The sequence below is a fragment of the Natrix helvetica genome (assembly GCF_964273705.1).
Source record: "Natrix helvetica genome assembly, chromosome: 1".
In the NCBI taxonomy this organism is placed as follows: Eukaryota; Metazoa; Chordata; class Lepidosauria; order Squamata; family Natricidae; genus Natrix; species Natrix helvetica.
The window spans coordinates 374,934,346-374,949,614 of NC_138548.1; the positions used below are offsets into that span (position 1 = coordinate 374,934,346).

Here is a 15,269-nt window from a genome sequence, read left to right on the forward strand (position 1 = left end):
AGGCAACATAAAAGATTGCTCGGTCCCAGAGCAGTTGTGCAAAACACCTCAATGAATCAGATGTCTTCACAATAATACAGGTAGACTGTTCAAAGTTACAATGGCACTGAAAGAACGTGACTTACGGCCATTTCTCAAAGTTACAATCTTTGCGGCCTCCTCATTGCCATGTGGATGAAAATTCAGGTGCTTGGCAACTGTTTCATACTTATGACCGCTGTTGTGTGCCAAGGTCATGTGATCTCCTTTTGCAACCTTCTATCAAGCAAAGTCAATGGGGAAGCCAGATTTGCTTAACAACCAGGCTCCTAAAGGGTGCCAGACCTGGGCATTGAGTTCCCGGAATATCAGAACAGAGCCTAATTGGGAATTGCTTTTAATATATAATTTTGTGCAATTTTTCTGTAGAGCTTGTCTCAGCATCTCTAGTAAAAATTTCTAAAACCTATGGAGTCAAGGGTCTTTCTTTCCTAGGGAGTAGCTGGGGCCAGACTGACAGAAGATGAACTGTAGCCAGACTCCTCCCACTCAAATTTTAAGCGGTTGACTTCTGGTGCCTCCCAGAAATATTGGATTACAACTGATTTCATGCTCAGCCAAGCCAGCTCAAACTCGCCATTGGGGATGATGGGAGGTGGGGGGAGTTATAGCCCTCCATGCCTGGAAGCCCCCCTAGATTGGAGAAATTGGTCTCCAGGGGAATCTCTTAGCCTGCGCCATCCACTTACTTTATAATAACCAGGTCCCATATCCACGTTTCAGGAAAGAAGCGCCGAGGTGTCCTTTTAGGTGCAGCCACAAACTGAGGAGTAGGAAGCCCCAAGACAACACCACCAACACCAGCACCACCTGCAGGGACTCCCATGGAGCCACTTCCTGGGAGACCAACAAAAGGCCCTCCAGGTATTTGTACGATGCCAGGCCCGAATTCCGGCATCACAACTGTAACACAGAGAGAAATAATCAGGTCCCACATCCATGTTTCAGGAAAGAAGCGCCTGTGTCCTTTTAGGGACAGCCTCACCCTGAGGAGTGGCCAACCTCTGGACGGGTGCCAGCATCAAAAGCAACTCCAGGGACTGGTTTAGACTCAGTTCTCCAAGGAGCATAACCCCCACGAAGAACCAAAGCTACAGGTTCGAGTAAACCTTCAGCCTTTATTGGCATCACTGTGACACAAAGAGAAAGCCATTTGATGAGCTGTACTCGGAGGATACTAGTCCCTCCTCTCCCAGGTCCAGTTTTGGTCTTTGTCCGCATAAATTCATGGCGGAAGACTGGAGGCTTCCAGACAGTTGGGCAACGGCGGAACGATGTCCTAATTTCACCACCACTGGAAGCCTCAACCTTTCCACCTTCTTTGCTTCATGGGACTCTATACCAGAGTTCAAACATCACCTGTTAGATTCCCCCGTAAACTCCATCCTCTTTGTGATGGTTATTACCAGCCCCTCAATTAAAACTGTTGCTTGATGTCTAAGTATATTCATTCATGTTTTATAGCTGTGGTATTATTATCCTTTTCATCTTTTCTACTGATCACTCTTATTGGCATCGTATGGTGATTATCACATAAATGAAGACTCAATTATCCAGGGCAAAAGTATGTAAAAAGGTGAAATTATGGCAATTAGACCAAAGTTTATTAAATGGAGATGTTTCATTACTCATCCAAGTAATTCCTTCTGTCCAAATGAAAACTTTTGTTTAGGCATAGAGTCGGAGAATTGTTGGATTGTACTAACTCTTGCAGGGGTTTCTCTCCAAAATGAAACACACTAGGTAAATGAACACTCAATTATCCAGGCCAAAAGTATGTAAAAAGGTTAAATTATGGCAAACTGATCCAAAGGCCTTCTCAATTACTCTTTGACTTTATGCCTAACCCAAATGTTTCCTTTGACAGAAGGAGTTAAATTTGGATGATTAATGAAACATCTCAGTTTAGTAAACTTTGGTCCACTTGCCATGATTTAAACTTTTTACATATTATGATTATGATTACTCTGTTGCTGTGCATATACATTAAGAGCTTTTGTACCGGAGACAAATTCCGTGTGTATCTAATCATACTTGGCCAAATGAAGTATTCTGTTCTGTTCTGTTCTACTCCATTCCATTCTAATTAATATCAACCTCTCAATTCCTCCCCTCCCTGAACCCCAGCAACTAATTTGATGCGAGGGGTGGGGGGAGGAACTCAGAAACTGACAAGATGGTGGCTGCAATTGGGTGATCAAAGTCACACTTCTTTATATTGACATACATAAAAAAAGGGAAAGGCTTCACACAGACAGGACTGGCTGCCATCTTGCCTTTTTTTTAAAAAAAAAAACCCTTTTCCTCAAATATCATTTTACTGAGGGGGGTTTTCTTAACGCTAACCCTGTGAATTATGTTTTGCTTCATAGTGGGATTTTTTAGCCTATTGATGCTTCAATTGGGGGAGAATCTTTTGCTTTATATTTATTCGCGGTTTTCGTTTCTGCCACTGCCCTCTGGTATGTGTCTCTGTACAAGTGAGGATTTAGATCCTCAACAAGTCAGGAATAGCAATAGCACTTAGACCTATAAACCACTGCACAGTGCTTTACAGCCCTCTCTAAGTGAGTTATTTTATTGCCCCAACAATCTGGGTCCTCATTTTACCAACCTCGGAAGAATGGAAGCTGAATCAGCCTTGAGGCCTGGTGAGATTTGAACTGCTGACAGTCGGCAGAATTAGCCTGCAATACTGCATTCTAAACACTGCGGCACCATGGCTCTTCTCAATTGCTTAAGAGAGTTCAGGAAAAGGATTTGGGGGCATCAAGAGAAAGCAAATGGCATTGCCCACGTGGTGACATCATTTGTAACAATGACACGGTGCAGATCATGTGGATTCGAGGGTACAGAAAAATGAAACAACGGAGCTGGAAGGGACCTTGGAGGTCTTCTACACACTGCTCAAGCAGAAGACCCTACACCATTTCAGACATGTAGTTGGCCAATCTCTTCTTTAAAATCCCCAGTGCTGGAGAACCCAGAACTTCTGAACGCAAGCGGTTCCACTGGTTAATTGTTCTCTCAGGAAAGAGCTCCTTATTTCTAGGTTGGTCCTCTCCTTGATTAGTTCTCAACCACTGATTGTTGTCCTGGTCTCAGATGCTTTGGAAAATAGGTTGCCCCCCCCCTTTCTCTTTGGCAGCCTCTCAAATATTGGAAGACCATTGTCATGTCAACCCTAGTTCTTCTTTTCATTAGACTACAGTAAACATACCCAATTCTTGCAACAAAGGAACAGTCCCTCAGCCCCTGTGGAACAGAGGAATTTGGGATCAAACCTCAGCTTTCGAGGTCTCCATCCATGCAAGAGGTCCAGCACTCAATCCTGAAAGTACCTTGATTGTAAAATACCCCTTTCCTTATCATTTTCTCCTTATTCCAGTTCTTACCATGGCCAGGGCAGTATCCCGGGATGCGTAGCCTGGTGTTGGTAAAAATGTTCAAGCCGAATTCCTACCAGATGAAGCAAACAAGCCACTCAGTAACAGTCCTTTCTGCTCATAAAAAACTAATGATCAATATTTATTTTTCAGTAAGATCTAATACATCCAATCACAAGGAATATATATTACTGTCCAAACTCTCTCCAGTAATTTTTTTTTCATAATGCTCTGTACATCCTCTGTACATATTGCTGTCCATTTGGGTGGCACTTAAAGGGACAGACAAGGAACAGATGGAAATTGGCATCTTCAATAGCCACATATAGCCAGAAAGCCAATCCTTTGATGGGTCTGTAGCAGAGAAGCAGTGGGGGGAGACATCTCACAGCTGTTAAACTTGATCGCGTCCCGGGACATCTCATTTAATCTTTTTCTTGAATATCCATGCTTTTCTGTTTTCTTAAAAGTTCATGTAAACTATGTCTTTACCTTTGCAGAGCTGGGGTAGGCGTGGCCTGTATGTGACACATCTGGCCTGCAGAGTGCCAGTTTGACAGGCCTGTCTTAGTAGATGGCACCTCTTGGCTGATAGCAATAGCACATAGAATTATATACCATTTCATTGCTTTTCAGCCCTCTCTGAGAGGTTTACAGAGTCAGCCTATTTCCCCCAACAATCTGGGTCCTCATTTGGCCAATCTCAGAAGGATGGAAGCTGAATTAACCTAGAGCCAGTCAGGATCGAACTCCCGGAGTGAGCAGTGAGTTAGCATGCAGTACTGCATTCTAACCACTGCGCCACCATGGCTCTGATGTGATATCAGCTCGGAAATTAAATTTATACAGGCAGTCCTCTACTTACAACAGTTTGTTTAGTGACCAAAGTTAAAAGAAATAACTTATGATTGTTTTTCACATGCCCATTACATCATCCCCATGGTCATCTGATCAAAATTCAGATGTTGGGCAACTGACTCATATTTATGACAGTTGCAGTGACTTGGGGTCAAGTGATCCCTTTTTGTGACCTTCTGAAAGTCAATGGGGAAGCAAGATTTACTTAACAACCATGTTATTAATAGCAATAGCACTTAGACTTTTATGCCGCTTCCTAGTGCTTTACAGCCCTCTCTAAGAGGTTTACATACTGTGCCCAACAATCTAGGTCCTCGTTTTACCGACCTCAGGAGCAGGCTGAGTCAACCTTGAGCTGCTCAGAATCGAACTCATGGAGTAAACAGTGAGTTAGCCTGCAGTGCTGCATTCTAACCACTGTGCCACCATGGCTCTTAACTCTTGCTGCAGTGATCTACTTAATAACTGTGGCAAGAAAAGTCATAAAATAGGGCAAAACTCGGACTTCCGGTTCCGGCGGCTACGGCGACAGGCAAGCCTTTGCCTGCTCCCGCTCTCCCGGTGGGCTTCCCCCGCTTCTGGGGGGGCACAGGACGCCCCGGAGAGGTGTCCTGCCGAGGGAACGGCTCGCGGAGGGTCCTGGCGTCGGCGGCGGCTGGCGGGGGCTTCTCCGCTTCGTTCTAGGCACCGGGGAGCAGTCTCGGAGGGCGCCCATGTGCGCGCGCCTCGCCCCATGCCGATCGGAGAACGCGCTATTGAACGAAGCAGCGGCAATGTGGTGAGAGGCTTCCCTTCTCCATTCCCTCTATTTTGAATTTATGGACCTTTCAGCATTTTTTTTAAAAAAAAAGTTAAACTTTCGGACTTTTGCTAGAGGTGCGGCTAGAGGGAGGGGGATTTCCCCCCCTCCCTTGGACAAGCGGCTTGAGAAGATTTTGCTTTCGCCCTCAGGGGAAGGAGGAGGGGGGAGAGCCAACTAATGATGCCTCACCCTCATAAAAGTGACTTTCATTGGACTTAGTTCCAGAACCTATGGGTGAACTGAGAACTTTTTGAACTTTTAAAACTTTATTATGCCTCTGAGCCCAAAGCTGGCAGGGCAAGATGGCACACTTCCGTTGTCTTCATGAACTGTGAAACCTGACTCCACCTTTAAAATTCAGGCTTCCGGTCTTTGTCTCCGAGTCACCCAGAGGAATCTCTTGTGGATTGTTCTTTTCTGAACTCTTTGGGGAAAAAATTTTCATCTATTGCTAGACTGACTAAAGAAATCCCCATCTGTTTGGATCCTCTGCCTTCTGGATTCGCCTGCCTGCTCTACTTCTCCAGCTGCCCAGTCTCTATTTTGACTGATTTCCTTGCTTTAAAAACCATGTCTCCAAAAAGACCACCTCCTGGAAAGCCTGGATTTGCTACTTCTGCCCCAACGTCTGCAACGTCTAGCCCAGCTACACAGTCAAAGATAACAGAACTGATGCAACCCAAGACTACAGAGATAGACTTTCAACAAATGCTTCAACAAATTCTACAGGGCCAGGAGGAAATTAAGAAACAGTTAAGGGAAATGAAAGATGAAATTAAACAGAACCAAGCCCAAATCTTTAAGAACTCACAGAGACTGGACCTTGTGGAGGGTGGGGTGGCGGAGGCGAGGGGGGGGGGGTAGAGGCTTTACAGAAGGGGAACAAAGAACTTGACATCCAACAAATGAAAATAGAGTTTGAGAGAATGTCCTTTTATCTTAGATTTCAAAATGTAATAGAAGCAGATGGGGAAAACATAAGGGACATTATGACTAATATTTTAGCTGAATACATACACAAAGATAAAAAGCAGATGGAATGGGAGATAGACCTAGCTTATAGAGTGAATTCAGCATATGCCAGAACACATAATGTACCCAGGGAGGTTCACATTAAATTCCTTAGGAAAACCACAAGAGATGAAATTCTGGGTGTGCAAAGGGGGCAAACATTGACATACTGTGACAGGGAGATAACCATTCTAAAGCAGATTCCCAAAAAAATTAGGGAAAAAAGGAAAAATTATTCGCAATTGGCGAATAAATTATACCAGAAGGGGGTGTGGTTTAGATGGTTGATGCCTGAAGGTATGCTGATATTCTGGGAGGAGACAAGAATCAGAATTAATACACCCATAGAGGCACAGGCCTTTATGGAAAAAAATAAAGCCAACCTAGAAAAAACAGAAGACACCACAACGGTCATACAGGACACGGGAGGGGCCGGAGCTCTGCCAGCGGGGGGTGAAGGGTCAACACCAAGAAAGCTCAGATCACAAAAATAAATAAGAAAATCACAATGTTATAAACAGACCGAAAGTAAAAATGAATTTATAACTAGACTATATATTATAATTATATAGATTGACTGAAAATTATTCTTTCTAGAATTAAGATGCTGACTTTTTATGATTATGTATTAAGATTTGATATTTTGATGTAACCTAGGAGTTTGGAGGGAGGGGGCGTCTGCCACATTTGCAACTGCCAAAATTTGTAATTCCACCTACCCTTTTCCACATAAATGTTTTTAAAAAAACCAATAAAACTTTTTGAAAAAAAAAAAAAATAGGGCAAAACTCCCTTGACAAATCGCTATTTCAGAGTTACAGGGTTCTATCTGACATTTTTGTCGAGAATGAGTTAAGAGTGTGACAAGGTTCTTGTTAGATCTGGGCAACGAGGGAACAGACTGCGGACACGAAGTGACTTAACAGCTCTTTATTAGTAGTAGTAGTGATCCAGCTTGCTCTGTGGCCGGAGGGTTCCCCTTTTATAGTACTCGGGTACGCCTCTCGACCAATCAGAGCGATACCTGTTTCCCGCTGTAGCAGCGGACCAGAGAGGAGACTTCCTCCGATATATGTTAATATCTAACACCCCTCCCCTCCTAGACGGATCGTTGCGGTTAGTAACATAGTCCTTTAGGTACGTTGGTGTTTGTCTTACTCGGGAGGAGCGTCGCAGTTCGGGTTGGTTAGAAGTAGTTGCAGGATCGGTTTCTTCCTGTGTTTCGTTTCCGGGCATTTGCAGGCTCTCGTTGCTTTGGCGTTCGGGGATCTGCTCGCTGTCGTTGCTTGGGGGTTGTTCCGTTTCGCGCTCGACCTCTTGTTCTGTCCTTGGCTCGCAGGTGTCATAGTTCTCTGTGTTAGGGCTCTCGAGTGGCTGGCTTTGTAATGGCAGGTAGCTCTCGTTTTCTGTTCATAGATCTGAGTGCGCCAGGCGACCCCGTAGTTGATCAATGTGCCTTTTCCAGTTCCCCCCATCTTCTAGTTCCAACAGATACGATCGTGGACCCGTGATGCCAATGACCTTTGCCGGCATCCACAATGTCCCCCCTGCATAGTTGTGGGCGTATACTGAATCCCCTATGCTAAAACTCCCAATTTTGCTTGTAGAGTCTGGGGGAGCTGTGACAGAGTAATTTGGGTGAAGACGGTCCAGGTGAGACCGTAGACGGCGGCCCATGAGTAGTTCAGCGGGGCTCCTACCCGTCGTTGCGCTGGGGGTAATGTGTTGGATCAATAGGTAATGGTCAATGCGTGTTTGCCAATCACCTGGACCCATCCTAGCGAGGGCCTCTTTTGCGAATCGCACCATTCTCTCCGCCTGTCCATTTGATGCCGGATGGAATGGCGCGACGAGGGCGTGCCGAATTCCCTGACCTGCTAGATATGTCTCAAATTGCATGGCCGTGAACTGGGGCCCGTTATCGGAGACCAGGAGGTCGGGCAGGCCATGAGTGGTGAAAAGTCGCCGTAGAACCTTAATGACTGCCTCTGCCGTGGTTGAAGTCATTAGGACTACTTCTAGCCATTTCGAGTATGCATCCACAACTATAAGGAAAGTCTGACCTTGGAATGGCCCTGCGAAGTCAATGTGTATTCACGACCAGGGTGCTTTAGGCTTCTCCCATTCTGTGGCGGGCGCTTCCGGGGGTGCTGGTCTCGATTCCTGGCATGGGTCGCAAGTGGCCACCCATTCCTCTATTTCTTTGTCCATATTTGGCCACCAAACGTAACTTCTTGCTAACGCCTTCATCCTAACAATCCCCGGATGACCAACATGTAAAGCATCTAATACATTCCTACGCAAGGCATACGGAATAACGACTCGATCCCCCCACAATAAACAACCTTGTAACACTGAGAGTTCATCCCGTTTTGACCAAAACACTTTGAATTCTGGGCCCACGTTTTCCTTCAGCCACCCCTTCCAAACCCAAGTTTGAACTTGCTTTATTAAATTGTCTTTAGAAGAAAACCTTGCAACATCGTAGGAAGAAACCGGTCCTGAGTCCAAACAATCAATGAGCAGCACCGGTACTTCGGGAGTGGGGTCTGGCAAAAGGTCCGGTAGTGGGCAATGGCTGAGTGCGTCTGCGTGTCCTAGAGTGGAGCCCGGTCGATGAATTAACTTGTATGAGTACGCAGCCAGGAAAACAGTCCACCTGGTCATGCGTGGAGAAAGGGAGACTGGAGTGGGGCGGTTTCCCGCCAAAAGTCCCAACAGCGGTTTGTGATCTGTAATCAGTTCAAAATCGCGGCCGTAGAGGTATTCGTGGAAACGTTTTACTCCAGCTACAGCAGCTAGCGCTTCCCTGTCCATCTGGCTGTAATTCCTCTCGGCCGATGAAAGAGTCCTGGAGTAGAAGGCGATGGGTGCTTCTTTTCCGTCGGGCATCCGGTGGCTGAGGACTGCGCCGACTCCAAAAGGTGATGTGTCGCAGGTCAATACCAGCGGTAGTGTCTGGCTGTATTGGACTAACAGCGAGTCAGTGGTGAGCAGGCGCTTTACTCCGGCAAAAGCTGCTGCTTCGGATCGTCCCCATTTCCATGGTGTGTTCCTCTGGAGTAGACGGTGTAGTGGCTCAGCAACGGTCGCCTTCTGTCTCAGAAAAACGCTGTAGAAGTTAAGTAGTCCGAGGAAGGCCTGCAACTCGGTCTGATTTCGTGGTGTGGGGGCGTCCTGGATCGCCTTAATTTTCTTTGAAGTGGGGTGTATTCCCTGACCATCGATTCTATAACCCAGGAATTCTACGCTAGGCACGTTAATTTGGCATTTTTCCTTTTTGAGGCGGAGACCCTTTTCTCTGATTCTGGCCAAAACAGTTCTGACTCTTTTATTTAATTGCTCCTCGTTTGCAGCGGACACCAAGATGTCGTCAAAATAGGGGACGACTCCCAGTATCCCTTGCAAAAGTCGTTCCATGACGCTCTGGAACAATCCTGGAGCAATACTCACACCGAATTGTAGCCGGTTGCATTTGAATGCTCCTCTATGCGTCACTATAGTTTGGGCCTCCGCTGTGGCGCTATCTACGGGCAACTGCTGGTAAGCTTGTGCCATGTCTAATTTAGCAAATACCTTTCCTGGCCCCAACGAGTGCAATAAGTGCTGTACTACAGGCACAGGATATGCGCTTTGTTGTAGCGCGACATTAATTGTACATTTATAGTCCGCGCAGATGCGGACTGATCCGTCTGGTTTGACTGGGGTCACAATGGGCGTTTCCCAGCGCGCGTGATCCACCGGCTCAAGGACTCCTTGCTCCACTAACTTATCAATTTCCTTATCTATTTTTGGGCGGAGTGCAAAAGGCACTCGTCTTGGTTTGAGTCGGATTGGCGCCACTTTGGGGTCTAAATTGAATGATATCGGTTTACCCACATACTTACCAAGACCGGGGCTGAACACATCCTCGAACTCCTTAAAAATCTGCTCAGCGCTGCTGTTTTCCACGGCGTTGATTCCAGTGACTTCTAGCCCCAAGGATTCAAACCAATCCAGTCCTAGGAGGTTTTTTAATGGTGCGCTGGCGATGGTCACGGGCAGCAGGGCTACGATGTCCTTGAAACGGATCTGGAATGTGCCTTGGCCCACGATGGGGACTCGGTTCCCCTGGTAGTCTCGTAGCAGGATGTCTGGAGCGCGTAGTTGGCTCTTTTTGAGGCTAGGGATAGCCTGTTTCATGGATGCCCATGAAATGATCGTCAGGGATGATCCTGTATCAACTTCCAGCTCGCAAGGTGAGCCCTCCAAGAGGACTGTGACTTTCAGCTTTTTAGGCCGCTTGGTGCGGACCTGGCTTATTGTTGTGAGATACGTTCGCAATTCCTCTCTCTGGGTCAACTCTATCTCAGCATCTGTATCCTGAAAATACTCTCGTTGAGCGTCTTGATAGAACGCTCTCTCAGCTCTTTGTGTGTAGTCTCTCTGGGAATACGCTCGCTCAGCTCCTTGTGTGTAATCTCTCTGGGGATACGCTCGCTCAGCTCTTTGGGAATTTTCTCTCTGGGTAAACACTTGTGGATTTCTCTCTGGGCGCCCTTTTTGATTTCGCCAAGCCCCTGGGTTGGGCTTCTGTTGGCGGTACATGGGTGGCTGCCGTGAGGCAGGGACTTCGCTCCGGCACACTCGTGCGATGTGCCCAAGTTTGTTGCAGTGCGAACAAACAACGTTCCTGAACCTACAGGTAGACCTGGGGTGATTCCCTCCGCAGTTTGCGCAGGGCGGCAAACGGAATCCGGGTCTCCCCCCCAGGCCTCAAGTGACTGCTCCGCATCAGGTGACTGTCCTCGAACTCGGGATCCTCGTAGTCGGGGCTTGTGTCCTCGTAGTGAACTCTGGTGTGTCTTGGCGCTGGCTGGCCTGTGTTGAACCCACGTTGAATTGTCTCCGCTGATCTGTCTGCTGCTTCTGAAGCTCTTGCCTCGTCGAGTACAATCTGTAGGCTTAAATTGGTTTTGGCTAACAGCCATTTTTGTAGGGAAATGTCTCTCAGCCCGCTAACGAGTCGATCCATAATCTGCTCATCCAGGTCTCTGAATCCACAATGTGTGGCTGCTTTTCGTAGAGCTGCAACGTACTGGTTGATAGATTCTCCCGCCTTCTGGTTCCTCGTGTTGAATGCTTGGCGGCAAACATGGCGGGAAGGTTTTGGCGCGTAATGAGTCTGTAGAGCCTGTTGCAACGCCGTCCATGATACTGCCTGTATTGGAGTAGGCGCGGTGAGGTCTCTGGCCGTGTTGAAGACTTCTTTTCCGCAGTAGCCGAGGAAGATGTTTTTCTTCCGGGCATCGGTGATCCCCGTGTATTCGTTCGCTTCGAGAAAACACTCGAAACGAATCATGAAGGCTTCCCATTCGTCGTTCGCTGGGTCGAATGGAGCGGGGGGAGTGTGCATCGCCATCTTCTCTCGTTTGAATTTGCCGCGCTGTGGTGGCCTGAGATGGCTGCCGGAATTTCTGCCGAATTCCTAGGCTGGATCAAATCCGGAGATTCTGGAAGTAGCGTTCTTCGTCCTATCTGTCTCTCGATCCCACCTTCGTCGCCAATGTTAGATCTGGGTACCGAGAGAACAGACTGCGGACACGAAGTGACTTAACAGCTCTTTATTAGTAGTAGTAGTGATCCAGCTTGCTCTGTGGCCGGAGGGTTCCCCTTTTATAGTACTCGGGTACGCCTCTCGACCAATCAGAGCGATACCTGTTTCCCGCTGTAGCAGCGGACCAGAGAGGAGACTTCCTCCGATATATGTTAATATCTAACAGTTCTATATACTATGACTTAATTTTTTAACAACTTATTTTGTAAAATTTGTAAAATAAAATTGCCACAAATAAGCAAAATTACAAGGTTCTATCTATACTATCGCATCAAAACTCAGATCTACGGGGTTCTGTTTGCAGCAGGCAATTGTTGAGCTTGGCTGCTCCCATGTGACAGAGCAACGGGTCTGAACACTGGGGTTAAATAGTAATTCTCAGTGTTAAGACATGCGTTTACATTCTTACATTTAATGCCGAACCTTCAAATAGTAATTTACAAGAATTTTATGCTTGTAAAAACAAATTCGAGCTAATATCGAGTTGAATTCACTGCTTTTTTAAAAGAAAAGTATTAAACTTTGTAATTTCAGACTTATATGAACCAAGTGGATCTGAGTATGTTCCGGAAACTGAAGCTGACCAATCGGATGTGGAACCTTTAACTGAAAACGAGTGAATATTCTATGCTTTAAGTCTATACCATTCACCAACTCTATTGCAATGCAGGCCTGGAACCCAGCATTTTGATCCTAGTAGGTTTAGGTTTAGGTTTATTGGAGTAATATGCCGCCCTTCTCCCAAAGGACTTAGGGCGGCGTGCAACATAAAAACACATATTACAAAAGTTAAAAGAAGGATTAAATAGAATATCCAAAAAACCCAATAGACATTTGCAGTGAGATTTAGAAATTAAATTAAAATTAACAATTAAAATTAATAATTTATGTTTAAGTAAATTAAGTAATCATTTACAATTTAAGTAATAATTGTGGCTTTGCATCACAAATATACATGTTTCAGGGCACTGCAGTTAGAACTATGTAATTATATATATGTAAGAATGGCTGTATGTATGTATGTATGTATGTTCCATGACTATTACTGCACCATTTTGAAAAAAATGGTTATGCAATACTGGGGTTAAATAGCAATTCTCGGTATTAAGATATGCATTTACATTCTTACCTTTAATGCTGAACCTTCAAATAGTAATTTACAAGAATGTTATGCTTGTAAAAATAAGTTCAAGCTAATATCAAGTTGAATTCACTGCTTTTTTTAAAAAAAAAGTATTAAACTTTGCAATTCTCATTTTTATGGTGCAACGTAGTGTGACAAGGTTCTATCTGATATTCGGAGCCTCCAGTATGACCCCAGGATGAGTCACCATCGGCCTCATTTTTTTTCTCGCATGCACTATTTGTTAGTAGGGTCTCATACCAATTTTTTTTCCTTCTACGTACAATGGGGTAACCAGTAGAATTTTTCAAATGTTTAAGGCTCATTTCCCACAAAATGGTCACGACACACACAGAACCCTGTAATTCTGAGGTAGCGAACTGTCTCGCTTAGCAATAGAATTTTGAGCCTCAATTATGGCCATAAATTGAGGACCACCTGTAAAGTCCGATTAAATCCCAAGGCAAATTTAGGAAGGACAAACCATTAAGAAAATAAGGAAAGTATATCATGAATGAAGGCGACAATACGTGTCCCAGGATAATGGGATTGCAGGATCCAATCTCGGTCAGCTACCGGGACAAGAGATTTTGTCTTCCAAGCTTTCAGACTCATGCTGGAGCCCATCCTCAGGGAACATCTCTCTACCAGAAGGTGTGCTAGTTTCCTGAGGATGGGCTCCAGCACGAGACTCAGAAGACAAAACCTCTGGTCCCAGTGACTGACCCAGACTGGATCCTGCAAGGAAACTATATCCCTATGGATCTGCCCAGGAAGATACCAGAAGTCTACTTCAGCTCAACAGAGAACCTACTACGCACTTCTCCTTGCTTAATGAGAGTGTCTCCCGTGTGGGGAATCATAGCTTTGATGCTTACCTTGAATATGGCGTAAGAATCCCTAGCTCCAGGGCGAAAATGCAGTGGGACGAAGCCAAAGTTTTCAGCTCTGAATCGTTGTGTAGGACAGGAATGAAAATTGATTTCATCAAAAAAGAAGTCAGTAGAGAGGATGGGATCCTTCTTGGGAAGGAAGTTGTAAACCTGAAACCAGAAAGGCTGCAACTGAGGATGGAGATTTGGGCTAGAGGAACTTCCTGTCCATCAAGCTACCAGCCAATGAAACAGACTGTGCAATAGCAATAGCACTTAGCAATAACACTTAGACTTATATACCGCTTCAAAGTGTTTTACAGCCCTCTCTAAGTGGTTTACAGAGTCAGCCTATTGCCTCCAACAATCTGGGTCCTCATTTTTACCAACCTTGGAAGGATGGATGGCTGAGTCAATCTTGAGCCAGTCAGAATCAAACACCTGGACTAAGCAGTAGACCCCAAATGAAATGCAGTTGGAACTCACCTTCTCAGAGGAGAGCTCAGCTTCAGGTTTCAAGAGAAAGACACTCTGGTCAATGGCATGGATGGCACAGAGGGAACCAGGGTTGGCTGAAAGATGGAGTTGGGTTTTCTCTCCAGGCAGACCTTCTTGATCAGAGAACCACAGTTTGGCCTGTAAACATAAACCAGGTCTTTGAAAAAGCCACTTCCCCTCGGTGTGGAATGAATGGAAGGAGAAATGAATGGGATGAAGTGATCCTTCTTGACATGCATATTATAACCTTGAGTTGCCCTCTGTGACTAACCTCAAGCCACAGTTTGACAAGCACAATGGAACGATTGGCTGACACCCCCCCCCCCAAATAGGGTTAAGTTGACTTCCGGTTTGGCGTCATTGCGATACAGTCATAGGGACCAGGGCTCCGCTAACCTAGGCTGAACTCTCTTTATTGGGGGGCCCTTAAAGGGCTAAAGTCACCTTGGAGGGGTGATAAAGAAAGGAGGGACACCTCCTAGATCACAGAGAGTCACAACTCTCCTGCTTGATCTGAGGCTTCTCCTCCTATCCAACAATGAAGAAGAAATATTTATTGATATTGTTTTAATTGAAATATTAAAATGGACAAGAGATGAAGGATAGAAATAGAGTATCTACCAATATAAGATTTGTGATATTAAGATATAGAATAGAGGTAGAAATTAGAAAGGGGGGAAAGATTATTATGCATATTTCAATAGAATATGTTACAATTAGTAGGTAGATGAAAGGACCAGAAGTTGAAAGATGATTGTATTATCTTGTATAATCTTGTACAATGTTATTATATTGTATATATATTATATGATGTGAGTAGGATTAATGTAATTAAGGCTATCAAAATTGTTAAAAAGAAAAAAAGGCTTAAGGTTAGCCGATGTTTGAGGTTTTCTTTCCATTGCAATTTAGTTATGACCCACTGAGATACCGGTATTCAAGGGAACAGGTCTGGCTAGGACATAACTGATTACATCAACCTGGACCAGCAGATAGAAAAAAGGTAATTCAAGAGCTTTTTTCTCAAAGGATCAGGAGCAAAGAAGGCTTTGTGGATATTAGCATCAATAGAGCGGAGGAGCAT

At 45.2% G+C, this 15,269-nt stretch overlaps 1 protein-coding gene across 1 annotated transcript in view; it reads right to left on the reverse strand.

The window, feature by feature from the left end:
- Window positions 1–15,269, reverse strand: part of LOC309383751 (pregnancy zone protein-like) — an 87,820-nt gene that overhangs the window by 34,376 nt on the left and 38,175 nt on the right. Inside the window, exons 15-18 of the mRNA XM_081936591.1 lie at window positions 14,174–14,323; window positions 13,694–13,858; window positions 3,435–3,498; window positions 729–942 (exon numbers count right to left, since the gene is read on the reverse strand). Of these exons, the coding sequence (XP_081792717.1) occupies window positions 729–942; window positions 3,435–3,498; window positions 13,694–13,858; window positions 14,174–14,323 (593 nt within the window). The remainder of the gene's footprint in view (window positions 1–728; window positions 943–3,434; window positions 3,499–13,693; window positions 13,859–14,173; window positions 14,324–15,269) is intronic.